This window comes from Plasmodium inui, assembly GCF_000524495.1.
Source record: "Plasmodium inui San Antonio 1 unplaced genomic scaffold supercont1.20, whole genome shotgun sequence".
Taxonomy (NCBI): Eukaryota; Apicomplexa; class Aconoidasida; order Haemosporida; family Plasmodiidae; genus Plasmodium; species Plasmodium inui.
This window is the reverse complement of record NW_008481854.1, coordinates 260,150-274,702: the sequence shown is the minus strand read 5'-3', so window position 1 is coordinate 274,702 and position 14,553 is coordinate 260,150. Positions and strand designations below refer to the sequence as shown.

The 14,553-nt window shown below is 46.0% G+C and overlaps 5 protein-coding genes across 5 annotated transcripts in view; 2 read left to right on the top strand and 3 right to left on the bottom strand.

Moving 5' to 3' along the window:
• C922_04175 (hypothetical protein) overlaps positions 1–863 on the bottom strand; it is a gene marked incomplete at both ends in the record, with an annotated part of 3,991 nt that extends 3,128 nt beyond the window's left edge. Inside the window, one exon of the mRNA XM_008819760.1 lies at positions 100–863. Coding sequence (XP_008817982.1) covers positions 100–863 — 764 coding nt within the window. The remainder of the gene's footprint in view (positions 1–99) is intronic.
• A 2,437-nt stretch (positions 864–3,300) lies between these two features.
• On the top strand, positions 3,301–3,942 carry C922_04174 (hypothetical protein; the record flags this gene model as incomplete). The annotated part of the gene is made up of 2 exons (XM_008819759.1): positions 3,301–3,437; positions 3,687–3,942. The coding sequence occupies 2 exons, from the start codon at positions 3,301–3,303 to the stop codon at positions 3,940–3,942; spliced, it is 393 nt and encodes a 130-aa protein (XP_008817981.1).
• Positions 3,943–5,662: 1,720 nt separating this feature from the next.
• Positions 5,663–7,489, top strand: C922_04173 (hypothetical protein; the record flags this gene model as incomplete). Its single annotated transcript, XM_008819758.1, has 6 exons — positions 5,663–6,111; positions 6,310–6,427; positions 6,575–6,736; positions 6,951–7,012; positions 7,225–7,255; positions 7,442–7,489. 6 exons carry the CDS (start codon positions 5,663–5,665, stop codon positions 7,487–7,489), a joined length of 870 nt encoding a protein of 289 aa, XP_008817980.1.
• Positions 7,490–7,700: 211 nt separating this feature from the next.
• On the bottom strand, positions 7,701–12,443 carry C922_04172 (hypothetical protein; the record flags this gene model as incomplete). Its single annotated transcript, XM_008819757.1, has 3 exons — positions 7,701–11,778; positions 11,999–12,231; positions 12,324–12,443. 3 exons carry the CDS (start codon positions 12,441–12,443, stop codon positions 7,701–7,703), a joined length of 4,431 nt encoding a protein of 1,476 aa, XP_008817979.1.
• Positions 12,444–13,777: 1,334 nt separating this feature from the next.
• Positions 13,778–14,479, bottom strand: C922_04171 (hypothetical protein; the record flags this gene model as incomplete). The annotated part of the gene is made up of 2 exons (XM_008819756.1): positions 13,778–14,041; positions 14,279–14,479. The coding sequence occupies 2 exons, from the start codon at positions 14,477–14,479 to the stop codon at positions 13,778–13,780; spliced, it is 465 nt and encodes a 154-aa protein (XP_008817978.1).
• Positions 14,480–14,553: the final 74 nt, after the last annotated feature.

The window sequence follows — 14,553 nt, the reverse complement described above, 5'->3', positions numbered from 1 at the left end:
TGCGCTTCTATTTTGTCCAGTTGGTGCGCTTCTATTTTGTCCAGTTGGTGCGCTTCTATTTTGTCCAGTTGGTGTGCTTCTATTTTTCCCAGTTCGCACCCCTCGTGCGCCGCCAATTCCCCTCGGTTGCTCATCTCCGGCCATTCCTGACATACGACCGTCTCATTGTTCACGATGCTGTCATTGTACACCGCGCTGTTATTTAAGTACTGCGTGCTTTTGTAGTGAGTCCCGTCAAAATCGCAAACATTTCTGCTTTTCCATTCGGATCCACTCGTGGGGCACTTATCCATCGGTTGGTTGGGTCTCTTGCGTGAGGAAGTCACTTGGGGTTCCTTCGTCAAATGGGAGCTACTCAATTTCCGCCAAGTTTTATTTCTTGCATTTCCTCCATCGTCATTCCGGCATGTAGCAGCGTTTTTTTTGTCTATCCAGTTATCTGCCCCGAAGAGATCGCCTCCTCCGGACAGTTCTTCCCCCTTTTCGTCTTTTCTGCACCGGTGGGCTTCCCATCCTTTGGACTTGCCCGCAGACTGCTCAGCCCCCTTCGCGGCCGCCCAACACCTGGTGGACGCAGTCGAGGTGGTCCACGCGGATGGTGTGGCTGACGCGGCTGATGTAGACGACGAAGTCAACACCGCCGATCCACCCGATTTCGTCGAAGCGGTCAAGACGGTAGAGCGGCTCAGACTGCGCAGTCGTTCGTCGCAGCGCCTCTTTTTCGCCTCCGAAAGAAGATTCCCGCCAATGCCGCTAAACAGGAAATTGTTATTCCGCTTTAACGTTTCAATGCCGTCGTTCACTTGCTGGCTTAGCGCTCCCCCCCTCGCGCATCTTCCCCCCATATCCTTTTCTATCCACATTTTCGTTTTTTTTTTTTTTTTTTTGCACAGCTGTTTTGGTATCCTTTCGAACAAGTCGAAACGGTTGCTCAGCAAAATGGGTGTTCCCCTAATAGGGAATTTCTTTTTTTCTTTTTTTTTCTTTTTTTTCCTTTTTTTTTTTTTTACCTTTTTTGTCCCTCCTGCGTAGCTTACAATTTGGTTTGCAAAAAATTAGAGCCCCTATTCAGTTGGTCAGTTTCTCCTTTTTTGCGTCTACTTTCCGATTGATCAGAAGAAAAAATACAAGCATCCGCACATGTGCGTTGCGGGGAAAACAATTTGTCCACTTCGTGGGAAAATTAACTGGTCGATTGGGTAGGAAAATTAATTAGTCGATTGGGTAGGAAAATTAATTGGTCTATTGGGTAGGAAAATTAATTGGTCTATTGGGTAGGAAAATTAATTAGTCGATTGGGTAGGAAAATTAATTAGTCGATTGGGTAGGAAAATTAATTGGTCGACTTGATAAAAAAATCAGTTGGTCCACTTGGAAGCTTCGCAGGGGGGACTGGCAAGTGGGAGCCTAACTAATGGCACTCTAACCAGTGCAAGGTGGCTTTTCTCATCTCCGCCCTTCTATGCCGGTAAAAACAATTTTACAACATGGGTCGCCGAAAAGACGCGAGGGTGTAGGTGGGAAGTCCTGCCGCCGCGTGCGCCTGGCTCTAGTTCCGACCACGAGGTGTAGAACGTGCTAATGGGAGAAAAAGGGAAGAGAACAAGGCGAAAAAATTGCACAAAGAAATTGCACAAAAAATTTGGCGCTTCAGAAAGGCCAGTGCAGACAAGGGGGTAACAAAAAAAAGGAAAAATAATTCGCAAAAAGGTGGCAACAAATTATCGAAGAGTTGACCACAGGGTGACAAACGAATGACAAATGAATGACAAATGAATGACAAATTAATGACAAATGAATGACAAATGATTAACAAATAATTAGCAAAAGGATAACAAAAAATTAACAAATAATTCCCAAAAGGTTAGCAAAAAGTTATCATAAATTTCGAAACAAACTCGCAACGTGGGGAAAAAAAAATTAACCCAGTGCGAGTAGACAAGTGGGCCAAGTCCCTTTACTGCCAAGGTAGGATAGACACAACTGGGAAACTATTTCACTGCAAAATGGACAAAACACCACGCGCAGATTTTTCTTCTCTTTTGATAAACATCCTGGGGAAGCGAAATAAGCCGGTAGCAGAAATGGCACAACGTTGACATGTTCCAAGAGGTCTACTTGCGCGTTTTTTTTTTTTTTTTTTCTTATTATGGCTAGCTGGAAAATATCACTTTTGCTTCTTTTTTTTTCTGCCGCATATCCGGACGGTTGTTTATCCCCATTTGCAACCTGAGAAAAAAAAAAAACTGTGTATATACATATGTTGATGTGCAAGTGACGCCGTTGGGGGGGGTTCTCTTCCCCCCGGAAAGAACAATAAGCATTTGCACACATATGTGTAGGCATTTCCCCTTGCGTGCTCTCTGTGTGTATGCTCATAGGTACGTAGGTATTACATGGACACAAACACGCCATTGAAAACTGCGCTGAGGCTTGCTACAAGAAAAAAAAAATCCGCAGTGCATTAACTGAGTGGAACAATCTTACTTCACTTTTTCGATGAAGGGATGAGGCCTTCCTCATTTGGGGGTAACATGCGGGTTAATTACTCCACTCTGCAGTTTTCCATTTGAAGAAAAAAAAAAAAACAAACACGCACAAGCATACGCACATACATACGTACATACAAACATGCATACATAGAAACATACATATAAACAGCGTATCACATTCACGCAAATAGCACAGGGTGTCCTCCCTTGCCACGCGAGAAACGCAGTCCCCGAATGCAATTGCTTCGCCGCTTCTGGGCTATGAGGCTGACTCGTTGCGCGCAATTATGTTGCGAAAAATTACTTCGTAATTTTGCCGCGAACTTTAGCGTGAACTTTTACCGCTAACATAGTCGCTAACATAGTCGCTAACATCGCCGCCGACTTCACCCCAACCCCACGGCGTAGAAGAAACCCAGTAGTGAACACACACCGAAAGGTAAAACCTGATGAGCTTCTTTGCTGGCGGCATGTGGTCGATCAGCGCGCATGCCTGTGAGGAGAACCACGCCTTTATGCATTTAATTTAACCATTTAGTGCGCACATAAGGGGGGAAGCATACGTCTGTGTGCGTTTGCCATAGGAGCGTAAGGACCGTTTTATCACTTGGACTAGTAGCCACATGCATATCGTCATCTTCCCTTCTCCCCCAAACCATTGTGTGCAATCCCAGGAAGAGGCTTACGTGGCACTCCTCGGCGAGGCAGGACCCTTTATCTGTGCGCGTAAAAACACCCCACGAAAAGGGTACATGCACGTCTGAGCTCCACACACACCTCGGAGCTTTACAACCCTGAGAACCGTGTGATGAATAGCACCCCTGACAAGAAAGAAACGGACGATTGCTTATTCTGTCGAGTCACCGGGACGATTGCACTCGGGGGAGTATCTGCTTATTCCTTTTTAAAGTTTGTACAAGCGCCCATCAAGTCTGGGGACAGGAAGTTTTTCGGACTCGCGTCGCTCCTCTTCTGCTCGCTAGCCATATACAGGGCGAGCACTCCGGCCAGGCCCCTGACGAGAGCAAGGGGGGGCGGCGCCTAGCAAGCGCCTAGTAAGCGGAGGCTACGAAGCGGTTGCTACTAAGCAGCTGCTGATACGCCCCAACAGCAGTAGCGTCTATACCCCATGAACAGTGGCGACGGTCGCAGGGGGGGTGGCGCACCCAACAGCTACTGCCCGCCCTACCGCAGCTCGTCTATCTCGATGGACACAAACAAGAGCAACGCCGCACTGGCGTACAATGTGCCCCCAAACGATGCGAAGAACCTGTACATGGATTCCAAGTCCGACGACATAGAAATGTACGTAGAAAATATGCTTAATGAACTGAAGGGGAAAATGCAGAACTTGTCCAATAATCTGCTGAGCAAGGTAGACAATATGGAGAAGTCCCTGGATGAGTTGGAGCAGGCCATGTTAAGTTTTTCGAACAAGGCGGACGGGTGAGGTGGGAGAGGCCACATGGAAGTGACCACGTATTATTATCGATGCTACATTAGCCCGGTGACCTTCACTGCGTGCCCCCTTCCTGATGACGTACACCCGGCATGTGAACCGCTCCTCCATGTGGTTAACACATAAGTGTGCATTCTTTCTAGCCTTAAAAAAGATGTCAAAAAGAAAAAAAAAAAAAGTAGGACTACTCGATGGTGGTAAGAGGGCCTGTCCAGACAGAGCCCTTTCAGAGTTTACCTGCTCAGTGTTTATTCCCTTGCCGTTTATTTTTCGCTTACAGCGGGTGAACCCAACTGGGGCAACAGCATGTGTAAGACCGAGTGGCGAATGTGAAGAAGTGGTATAGCACGTGCGTCGATATCTGCGCGTGTGGTGGCTGATCCGTTGTCGCATACACTTTTGCGTTTTTAAAAAAAGGTGACGCCAAGAAGCAGACAGATAAACGGGGCATCATAATTCCCGAATTACTCAGAGTTGAAACCTGGCAGAGGGGCAACTGAACAACGGAATCGCATTACCGCCTCTCCGTTGTGTGTTGCTTTGCGCAGTTTTGTCCACCCGAGTTGCGCTGCCCTGCGCTGTATTGTGTTTTCCTATACTTGGTTTTATTTTACTTTCTCCTCTTTTTTTTCACCCGTTTTTTTTTGCTTTTTTTTGCCTTATTTTGCCTTATTTTAATTTTTTTTTTTTTAAACACTTCGCGATTTTTGACAATTGTCAAGCCGTACTGCAGTGTACACCATATGGCGATTTTTTTTTTTTTTTTTTTTTGTATATTGGTACATACGACTCCGTTTCGTCTTTCCCTCCGCTTCCTGTCCATGCCATTTTTTAAACAAATTTTCCTTTAATTCGAGTACGTACGAATGAGTGAAAATTGCATGAAGTGTGTTTTGAACCTAGTGATAACGCGGAAACAATTTCCAATGTTTTAATAGCCATGTGGCATGACTCATTTACCGTTACTGATTTTTGTTTTCCCCCTCACATGAAGAGTAAACGAGTGACGGTTTCTTCATTTGTTTCCCTCTTTCCAGCTTATTAAAATAACGATTGACTCAGCGAACGTGAAACCTTCTGAGTTAATGTCATGTTCCATGTCCGCCCGCATATGTGTGTTAATCCTGCGTTCCTTTTTGCTTTTTGCTTTTTTTTTTTTTTTTTTTTCTTCTTCCAAAACGTAGACAGAACGAGAAATGCCAACTGGGCAAGGCAGGGGGAAAGGGGCTGAACCAGAAGCGTACCATTTTTACAGGGGTCCCAAAAAAGACAATTTTTTTTTTGCGGACTTTGTGCAAAGGGGAAGGGTCACTTTCGCCGCATGCGCCATGGTCAGTGTGTATTTGGTGGGGTTTTCATTTAACGTTTTGTTCTTACGCTAAACGCTTGGGCTGAATTTTGATGCCTTAATCTTACGCTTTATTTTAACACTGAATTTTTACGCTTTATTTTTACGCTTTATTTTTACGCTTTATTTTTATGCTTTATTTTTATATGCTTTATTTTTACGCTGAAATTTTACGGTTTATTCCTGTGCTTCATTATTGTGCTTTATTTCTTTTTATTTTTTTTTTATTTTGTTTTTTTCGCTGGCCTGATGCGCGCCCCAGACAAGCGGCTAACCGCCAGACAGCTAACCGGCTAACTAAGCGCCGATCGGGCAGCCGCCTAACTAACCGCCTAACCGCCTGACAAACCGCCTTCGCTAACTATGAATAAGCGAATCTTCGCCTTCCGAGATGACACCAAGTCCAAAGATGCCGACGAGTTCGTCCGGAAAAATGGGTTCACTCTACCTCTCCAGATTTTCCAAGTGATGTCCTTCATCATATTCCTAGTCATCGTGGCGTTAATTATTTTCCTTTCCGCCTTCAGCCCCAGCAGCGTTTTTATCATTTTCTACGTCTTCTTTGGCATTTTAATTACCATCATTCTGGTCCTCTCCTACATCGTCACGATCATCAACCCCGTTGATCCCTTATCTTTTAAATACACGAATAGCCCAATAAACGAAGAAGAAATTAAGAACCTCTACGAGTGTGACATCTGTGGATTTGTAGAACCACAGAGCAAACATTGCAAAGTTTGCAACAAATGTGTCTCCGTTTTTGACCATCACTGCATGTGGGTGAATAACTGCATTGGGAAGAAAAACTATAAGTAAGTCTTCCGGGGTGGGACTCTGTATCTTTTTGCAGCCCATGTGGTGATAGGCAGCCCATGTCGTTATATGCCACCCATGTGATTATATGCCACCCATGTGTGCCTACCCAAAGTTTGAACCCATCTGTGCATGCAAATAAATATTATTCTCCTCCCGTTCCACCTTTCTCATTTCCCCCCCCCCTCCACGCGCAGATACTTCGTAGGTCTGCTCTCCGCTCTCACCGTATTCAACTGTGTCGTCTTCCTCTTCTGCATCGTCTTCTTTGCCATTTCTATAAAGCACGATCTCATAAAAGACAGATGGAAACACGTAAAACGACAGAGAGTCGACCAACCTGTACACGGTTCTATAGGGGCGCTCAGACTAACCACGCAACAACCGCGTTAACCGTAACGCAACTAACACAGCGCCGTCCATCACCACCCATCACCACTCATTACCACCCCCTCTTTGCAGTTATACGGATCGTACAATGACGTCGTTTTCTACCTACTGCTGTGTTTCCTCTTCGTCCTTAACGCAGTAGTCTTTGTACTCGTCATACAACTCTTCGGTCTCCACATTTTTCTCATTTCGAAGAAAATGACGACTTACGAGTACATCGTCAACCGGTCCCACGTAAGGGGAGCGATGGGAAGAGAGCGATGAGAAGGGGGCGATGAGAAGGGGGCGATGAGAAGGGGGCGATGAGAAGGGGGCGACGAGAAAAGAGCGATCATAAGAGAACGATCATCGGTAGACAAAAGTGTCGCCCTCCATCAGACCCTACTACGTACGAATCACTCTGTACTCACGCATCCCACGCCCCCCCCACACACACACACACTTTCAGTCCGAAGAAGAACAGAAGGTGGGAATTCGGACCTTCTTCGAGTGGCTAATCATAGACAAGAAGTAAGCTCACCAGCTCAATAAGAAGGGGGGCAGTCGGGGGAGGAGAGGCCCTTCTTTTCAGCGTCAATCTATCTCCCATGAGAGGGCATATCACTCCGTCACCCTTCTGTCCGTACTGCCCACCCAATCAGCTATCGTATCCAGCTAACCATTTTTCCCTCCATTACTTAACCCCCTTCGCTCCTTTTTTCTCCTGATCCCCACCCATTCAGACGCCTTCGGAAGTCGCACAGCCAAAATCTCGTAAGGCGCCGTTCCCTAAAAAGGAGGGTCGCTCGCTTCAGCGCCATCTGCGTTTTGACTACCACGCGCTGGCTTCGTGCGCAGGTTGCACAAGGTGGCAATCGGCCATACTGCTAGTGACCATACTCCTACCAACCCAATTGCTAATCGACCAAACGAACCACTCCCCCTCTCCCCCTCTGGCAGGACATCGAAATCCAGGACATCGAAAGAGTCATGTCTTTAAAAAGTTAGGACGTCGAATTTGAAGCACGGGGCGCATGCGAAGGTGCATGCAAAAGTGCATGCGCAGGGTGCGCCGGTAGAAGACACACAAGTGGCGCCCGGGGGCGCAAAAAACAGAAAAAGCACAAAAAAATTAAACCAGCGTGGGGGGTGATGGGGAGAATCGGAGAAGCGATCATACGTGATGCATCGCCTCGCTGTACCGCCTGACTGCTAAACCTCACTGCAACTCATCCGCGCGTCGGATGACCTCCTGGCCATAGTCCTTGTCCCGAATGCTGGCCTCGATGAAGCTGAGTCTCTTGGTCAGGGTGTCGAGGGCAGCGGACATGGTCTCGCTCTTGGTGGTTATCACCTCATTTTGCAATTTCAATTTTTTGTTTTCGTTAAATAACTGCGACAGGCTTGAATTCGATTCCGATTCAGTCACTCGCTTTAGTTTGTCGATTTCATCTTTCAATTCATCTGTGTACTCTTTGTACAAATTCGTTTGTTCCTTTATTTGTTCTTGCAAAGATTTTATGATGTTCACATTTTTTACGTTTAATTCTCTTTCCTTTTCTGTAACTCGAAGGAGATCCCTATTTATATTTTTTAGATCGCTCAACCTGTGGCTGAGTCTCTTTTGCTCTTCTTCGCTGCTCTTCAGGTGGGCGTTTTGGCTAGCCACTTGTTCGTACTTTCCTTGCAGGGTGGACAATTCGTTTTTGACTTCGTTCAGGTTGTCGCTCAGTTGGTCATTCTGGGTAGCCAGCTGATCATTCTGGGTGGCCAGCTGATCGTTGACGCTGCTCAGACGCTCCATGCTGCGCTGCCTCTGCGCCTTCTCCCTGGAGAAGCTCTCCATCATTTCGTCGTTCTTCATTTTGAGCTCGCTGCATTGACTCATTAGCAGCTCGCAGCGCTTCTCCATCTCGTGCACCCTGGACTCGTACGTATTGGTAATGCGGACAATATTCTCTTCGTTCTCTTGTATGGCCAGATTAATCTCATTCTCCAGCTGCTGCTTGATTTTCTTGTGACTCTCTTCAAGGTGTACACAATTCTGTAATAGCTCTTTTTTCTCCTTTTCGAAGATTTCTTTTTTTTTTTCAAATTCTTCATTTAGTTCTTCGATTTTGTTTCGTACCATCTGCTCTGTCTGATTCTCCAGCATCTTAATCATTCCTTCGTATTCATTTATTTTGATCACATTTTCTTCATATTTTTTATTCAGATCTTTATTATTATTGTTTGCTTTCTCCAGCAAGTCACTGAATTCTTTTTTTTTCGTCTCATACTCTTCGCTCATTTCTTCGTATTGCTTCACATACGTGTGTACCTTTTGTTCGGATTCTTTTTTAATTCTATTAATCTCTGCTTGTAGAAGGTCAGCAAATTTTTCTCTAATTTGTTCGGATTCTTTTGTCTTATTTTGTACGATTTCTTTTATTTCCTTCTCCAGTTTGTCTTTCTGTTCCTGGAGGAGATTAACCCTTCTGTTGTGTATTTCTTCGTTATTCTTTAGGTTGTCTTCCAGGTTTTGATTTCTGTTTATGGCGTTTTCCTTTTCCTCTTTCAGCAGCGCAACGTTCAATTCGAGATGTCTCTTCTCCTTCGCCATGTGGTTCATCTCGGTGTGAAGCCGATCGATCTCGCTGTGCAGCTGAGCCAGCCTCTCCTCATGCGAGTTTTCCAGCTGAGCCAGCCTCTCCTCGTGCGAGTTTTCCAGCTGAGCCAACTTCTCCTCGTGCTCCTCGCTCAGCTGTTTCTCTAGCCGGGCTAGCCTCTCCAGTTCCTCCTCCCTCCTGCTCACTTCACCGCGCAGCGCCTCGATTTCTCTACTCTTCTGCGAGTGGCACTCCCGTCTGAGCTCCTCCATCTGCTGCTGGTGCTTCTGCTCCTCCTCCAGGAGGCTCTGCCGCATCTGCTCCATGTGTTCGTTAAGCTCCCTCTGCTGTTCCTCCTTCAATTGGCAAATTTCCTCGTTTTTCATTTTCTCCATCTGGCACCTCAGAGCCTCCACTTCGCCGTTTTTCTGTATGATAAGATTGTTAATGAAGTCATTTTTATTTTCCTCCATTTTTTCTTTATACTTTTCTAGCTTGCTGTTAAAGTTATCTTCCGCGATCTTCTTCGCCTTTTCCAGATCACCCGCCGTTTCGTCCATCAGTTCGGTTCGCAGCTTGCCCATAACTTCGTCCTTCAGTTCGGTTCGCAGGTCAGTCATCACTTCATCTCTCAGATCGCTTCTCAGATCGGCCATAACTTCATGTCTAAGTTCGCTTCTCAGATCGGCCATAACTTCATGTCTAAGTTCGCTTCGCAGCTCACCTCGCAGCTCGCCCCTCACCTCCTCCTCCATTGCCCCCTTCGTCACTTCCCTCTGCTGGTTGGCCAGCTCGTCCATCTCTTTGATCCTCCTCGCTTCGAATTCGTCCTTCAGCATAGATACCTTTCTCTCTGCTTCGGACTCCACTTTCTTCATCTCCTCCTTCAGTGCGACTCCCTTCCCTCTGAGCGTTTCCAATTCTTCCTCCTTCATCCTGAGAGATACCTGGTGCTCCCTCATCACTTTCTCCAGCTCTTTTTCACGATTCATAATTTCCAACTGGAGGTTCTTTTGTTTCTCCATGATTTCCTCTTGGTACTTTTTTTCCTTCTTATTAAAAGAGGCACTCCTTCTTCTGTCTTTTTCCTCCATCTCCTTTAGCATGTTCAGATTTTTTTTTTCCCTTTTTTTGTACATCCGAATGATTTCTTCATTTTTCATTTTTACCTTTCTCAGCTGGTTGTAAGCATTCACAAATGTTTCCATCTCTTTTTTAATTTTTTTATTTTTACTGTCTATTAGGTGTAGAATGTTGTTCAGTTTGGATTGTTCCTCCGCCTCGGCTTCTCTACATTGGGTGGTATTACCCCCTTCGTCTAAGTGCGACGCGATTAGTGCTTCTTCCTCTTCGCTCTCCTCTTTTATACTCCTCAATCGGCTAATTTTTCTATAAAGAGTGTCCAACGCACTTCCTTCTTCTGCAATTGAGTGAAGTTTCTCCGCTTCTTCCTGTAGGCGACACTTAAAACCTTCGTCCTCCTTCGTTAAGCTTTCATTCAGTGCAGTTAAAAAATGCTCAATTAGCTCCTTTTCCTTCTTGGGGAAGAAACCTCCTGGGTAGTTGTCACTCATGGAGGGGGCCTTCTCATTTTGTTCGGACACCGGATTTGCAATCACATTTTCATCCTCTTCTACCACCGCTTTATTTGGGTACATATTAGGGGGAGGTATAACTGGGATACTTCTCACCATATCATCGTTGCTCTTAGACCAGGTATCCCTCCCATTGGGTCCAAGATGCGGGGCTCTCGTTTGGGCCCCTTCCATTGCGCGCCCGTTGTAAGTGCCATTCGGCATGGTTGCGAATTTTGTGTCCCCCCGGTCTAGCCGTTCAAAGTAAACCGGTTTCACAGCACCTCCCATAGGGGGAACTCCCATAGGGGGTACCACCGGTGGAGGCCCCCTGCTCAACGGGGGAGGTGTTCCCTTTCCTTCATTAGACCCTAAACCGATGTTACCGTAGAAACTGCTGCTTTGATCCTCCCTCTTAATCGAGCTAGCCATATGATCACTTCGCCCTTCCTTGGGTGGTATGTTAATAACCCCATTTGGATGATTAAAACTGTCGAAGCCTCCTTTCAGTTCGTGCCCTTTGGGGAGGCTTTCACTGGATACTCCATTTCTCGCGTAACTGTCTTGTATGGATCTTCGCCTGTCGTTACTTCTATTTGAGTTAAAAAAGCTCTCCCTAGAAAGGTTACCCTTCGATTCGCAATCCATCTGAACCTTTGGGATGAAGATACTTTTTTCTCCACTAGGTATTATGTTACTGTCCTGTTTTGAATCCTTTCCATTTATTTGGTTCAGTTGGTCAGTACTATCCCTTTTCATTTTGCTGCCCCCACTGGGAATGATTTCTGTCGCTCTGTTACCCAGACCCGTATCATCGACAGTGTCCTTAATGATTTCCCCCTCTCCTTTGCCCCCCAATTTAGGGTTAGCTTCCAATTCAGCGTCACTTTCATTTTTGTCCAGAGGGGACTTCCCATCGACGTGCTTTTTCTCTTGAACTTTCACACAAGGTATGAACATGTTTGAGCCAAATGGCTCCGATCGATTTTCATCGGTCGTGTTGCTACTTAATTCGTTCTTGGCTGAATCCATCATATAAGGGGACACAATTCCCCCTTGCATCTGCGTGCTCTTCTTCTTAATCGTTTTTAATCCGGGGATCTCTGCGTAGATGGTGCGGGCACTCCTCGTTTTGCTGCATAGGCGATTGGGGGGGAGAGAATGAAAAGGGCAGAAAGTGAGAAAAATGGAGAAATCGAGAAGTGGAGGAAGTGAGAAGTGGAGAAAATCAAGACTAGGTGTGAATATAAATGGCTTCACTGCGTTAATCTGCGTGGGGAGCCCAATCCCCCAACATATTAATGGTCGGGGGACGATGGAAAACGAGACATGTGCTTCTTTCCGAGGAACCCTACTTCTGCTGCATCAGTGAGCGGTAGCCCTGGCTGGCGTTTTGTAAAGTGCTCATTTTGGGGGGCGCCGTCACCTTCTCCTCATTCTCCACTTTGTCTTCCTCGCCGCTTATCACCCATCGCTTCAGCTCCTTGTTGAAGTAAAATTTGTTCTCCTCCCCCAGGTGGGCCACGGTGGGCTTGGACTCGTTGTCGTCATTTTTCTTCGATTTGATGAAGCTCCAGAACGAACCTATCTCGGGAGGGGTCGATTAGCAAGTGCACGCATGTATTTATTTGCGCAGGCACGTATTTGTGGAGGAACGTCTTTCCGCAGACATGTATGTACGTTTCTGCGTGGGGCCCCCCTTTCGCAAAAGAGGGTAGACAAGAGGAGAGACAAAGGGGCCAGCCACGGATCAGCGTTAAACGAGCAATTTTTTTCCTCAAATTTTTTCTTATTACTCATTTTTTCCAAGAGTACTTATACCCTAAGATGTTCCACATGAACGCGTTTTCTATGCGCGTCACTTAGTGCCTCACTCAGTGCGTCAAACGGGGGAATACCCCTGCTCCTGGGCTCCTTTCGAGGGGTTGCCCAAAGGAGCAATATGCTACATAAATCAGTGACCAACTCTGTGAAGGCGGTTGAATGTGGCGCTGCTTCACGTATGCCACCACGGTGATGCTTTTCCTCTCATAAATAGAAGGTTGCAAGAAAGAAAAAAAAAAAAAAAAGGCTACCTCTTGAGAGGGTTTTTTTTTTCCCCTATTGTCGACAAATCAATTGGGGTACAGATGCCATATAAAGTGGTTGAAGATCTCCACGCTGAGAAGGCAAAGCAACGCATGTCGCCATGTGCTTAGTGAAGCTCGGCACGTGGCTGATGTAGCGCAGTGCCAGCCGAATGCAGCATAGCTGTATGCCCCTACGTAAGCATGCGAATATGTTTATATGTACGCATGCATACGCGTACCTGAATGGGGGTGAGTGCCCCCACCCGAGGCCCTCGCGCGGGTAAAATCCCCCCCTGCGATGATCTATAAATCCCTTAAGGAGTGGCGTCGGCGGGAATCAGCAAACCCACAAGCGGTGCTGCCCTGCAGAACCATCTCATTTGTCCGCAAAAAGCGCAACGGCTAAGGAAAAGGCAGAGGAAAAAACAAAAATAAAAGCCAGAAGCAAAAGGCAACAGAAAATTCGTTTCGCCTTTCCGCACTTTGCATTGATCCGTACGAAAGTCGTTATTTTTTCACATTTTGTTCACTCTTTTTTTCTCTTCTTTTTTACGCTGAAGCAATGTTCCAATGACTTACAAAACGGCTTGGGCACTTTGTGCCGCTCCCACTCCCCCATTTGGGTATTTTTTTTTTTTTTCGCCTCCCTTTTCCAGCATTTGTATTCTTTCTTCACCTTTTGTTACATGAAATTTTACACACGGGGATGCATAGTTTTATTTTTTTTTTTTTTCCATTTGTTTTAGTTTTTCTCTTTTTTTTTTTTACATATATGGTATGTACGCACTTACATGAGGCAAATTGGGAGGAACTTTTTCTGCCTTAAGCGGGGGGATAAGAAGTATTGCGTTTATGCCTACGTGGCACATGATATACCAACAGGAGAGCGGAAATGACTCAAAAAAAGGATAAAAAAAAAATCACAAATGGGGGGCAGTTGACCGGGCGAAGATACCAACCATTCGCAAATTGCGTGACGCAAAGGGCCCCTTTTATTTTCGTTCAAGTGGGACCACCCCAGCGAGCTACCTCTCTGTAAGTGGCACCCCTGACTTCTCGGCTAGCCTAAAAATAATAGTACTTGAGAAAGCCAAAAATGTTTCTCACCTGGATTGGCATTATTGACAGGGAGTAGCCATTTTGGTCTTGTTCATAGTAGCGCACCCAGTAGGACATTTTCCTATCGCATCTTTTTATGGTCCACAATTCGTCGCTGAGAACTTTGCTGTTTTGCAATTTGAGTTTTTCGTAACCCTTAACCTTGGTTATGCTTTCCAGTACCCTGTCCTCCTTGCACTCGTGCATAGCCACCACTTCGACGTTTTGTATCTGTCCAGAAGGGGAAAAAAAAAGGGGGGAGAAGGACACAATAAGCGGGTGTGGTGGCCGCTGTCGGAGGGTACAACAGAAGGAGAAAAAATATGGCCGCATATCCCCATGTGGCGAAGAAGGCAACGCGAAATGGGTGTTCACTTGCCTTTTTTATTTCCTTATTTTTGCTCATTTTCCGCGTTCTCCGCGATTGCCGCCATTTTCGCGTTTTTCCTTTTTGGCGCTCCGTTTCACCTTATAAATGGCCTGACGAAATAGCGCGGACTTAATCTGGCGAATGACCTGGTCCGCCCTTTCCTCGAAGTTGGTTGTGTGCTCGTAATTTCGTAAAAATTGTGGGCGGAAATTCACATTGAGAAACGCGTCCGGGTACTTCATATTGCTGCCATTTTCTTTCATCCACTTTTTATCTCGGAAGCAGGGAAATGTAAACATGTTATATAGAGGCAATGTAAGAAGACTAACCCCTAGGGGGTCCACACAATACTGGTACCCTTTTCGAGATTTTT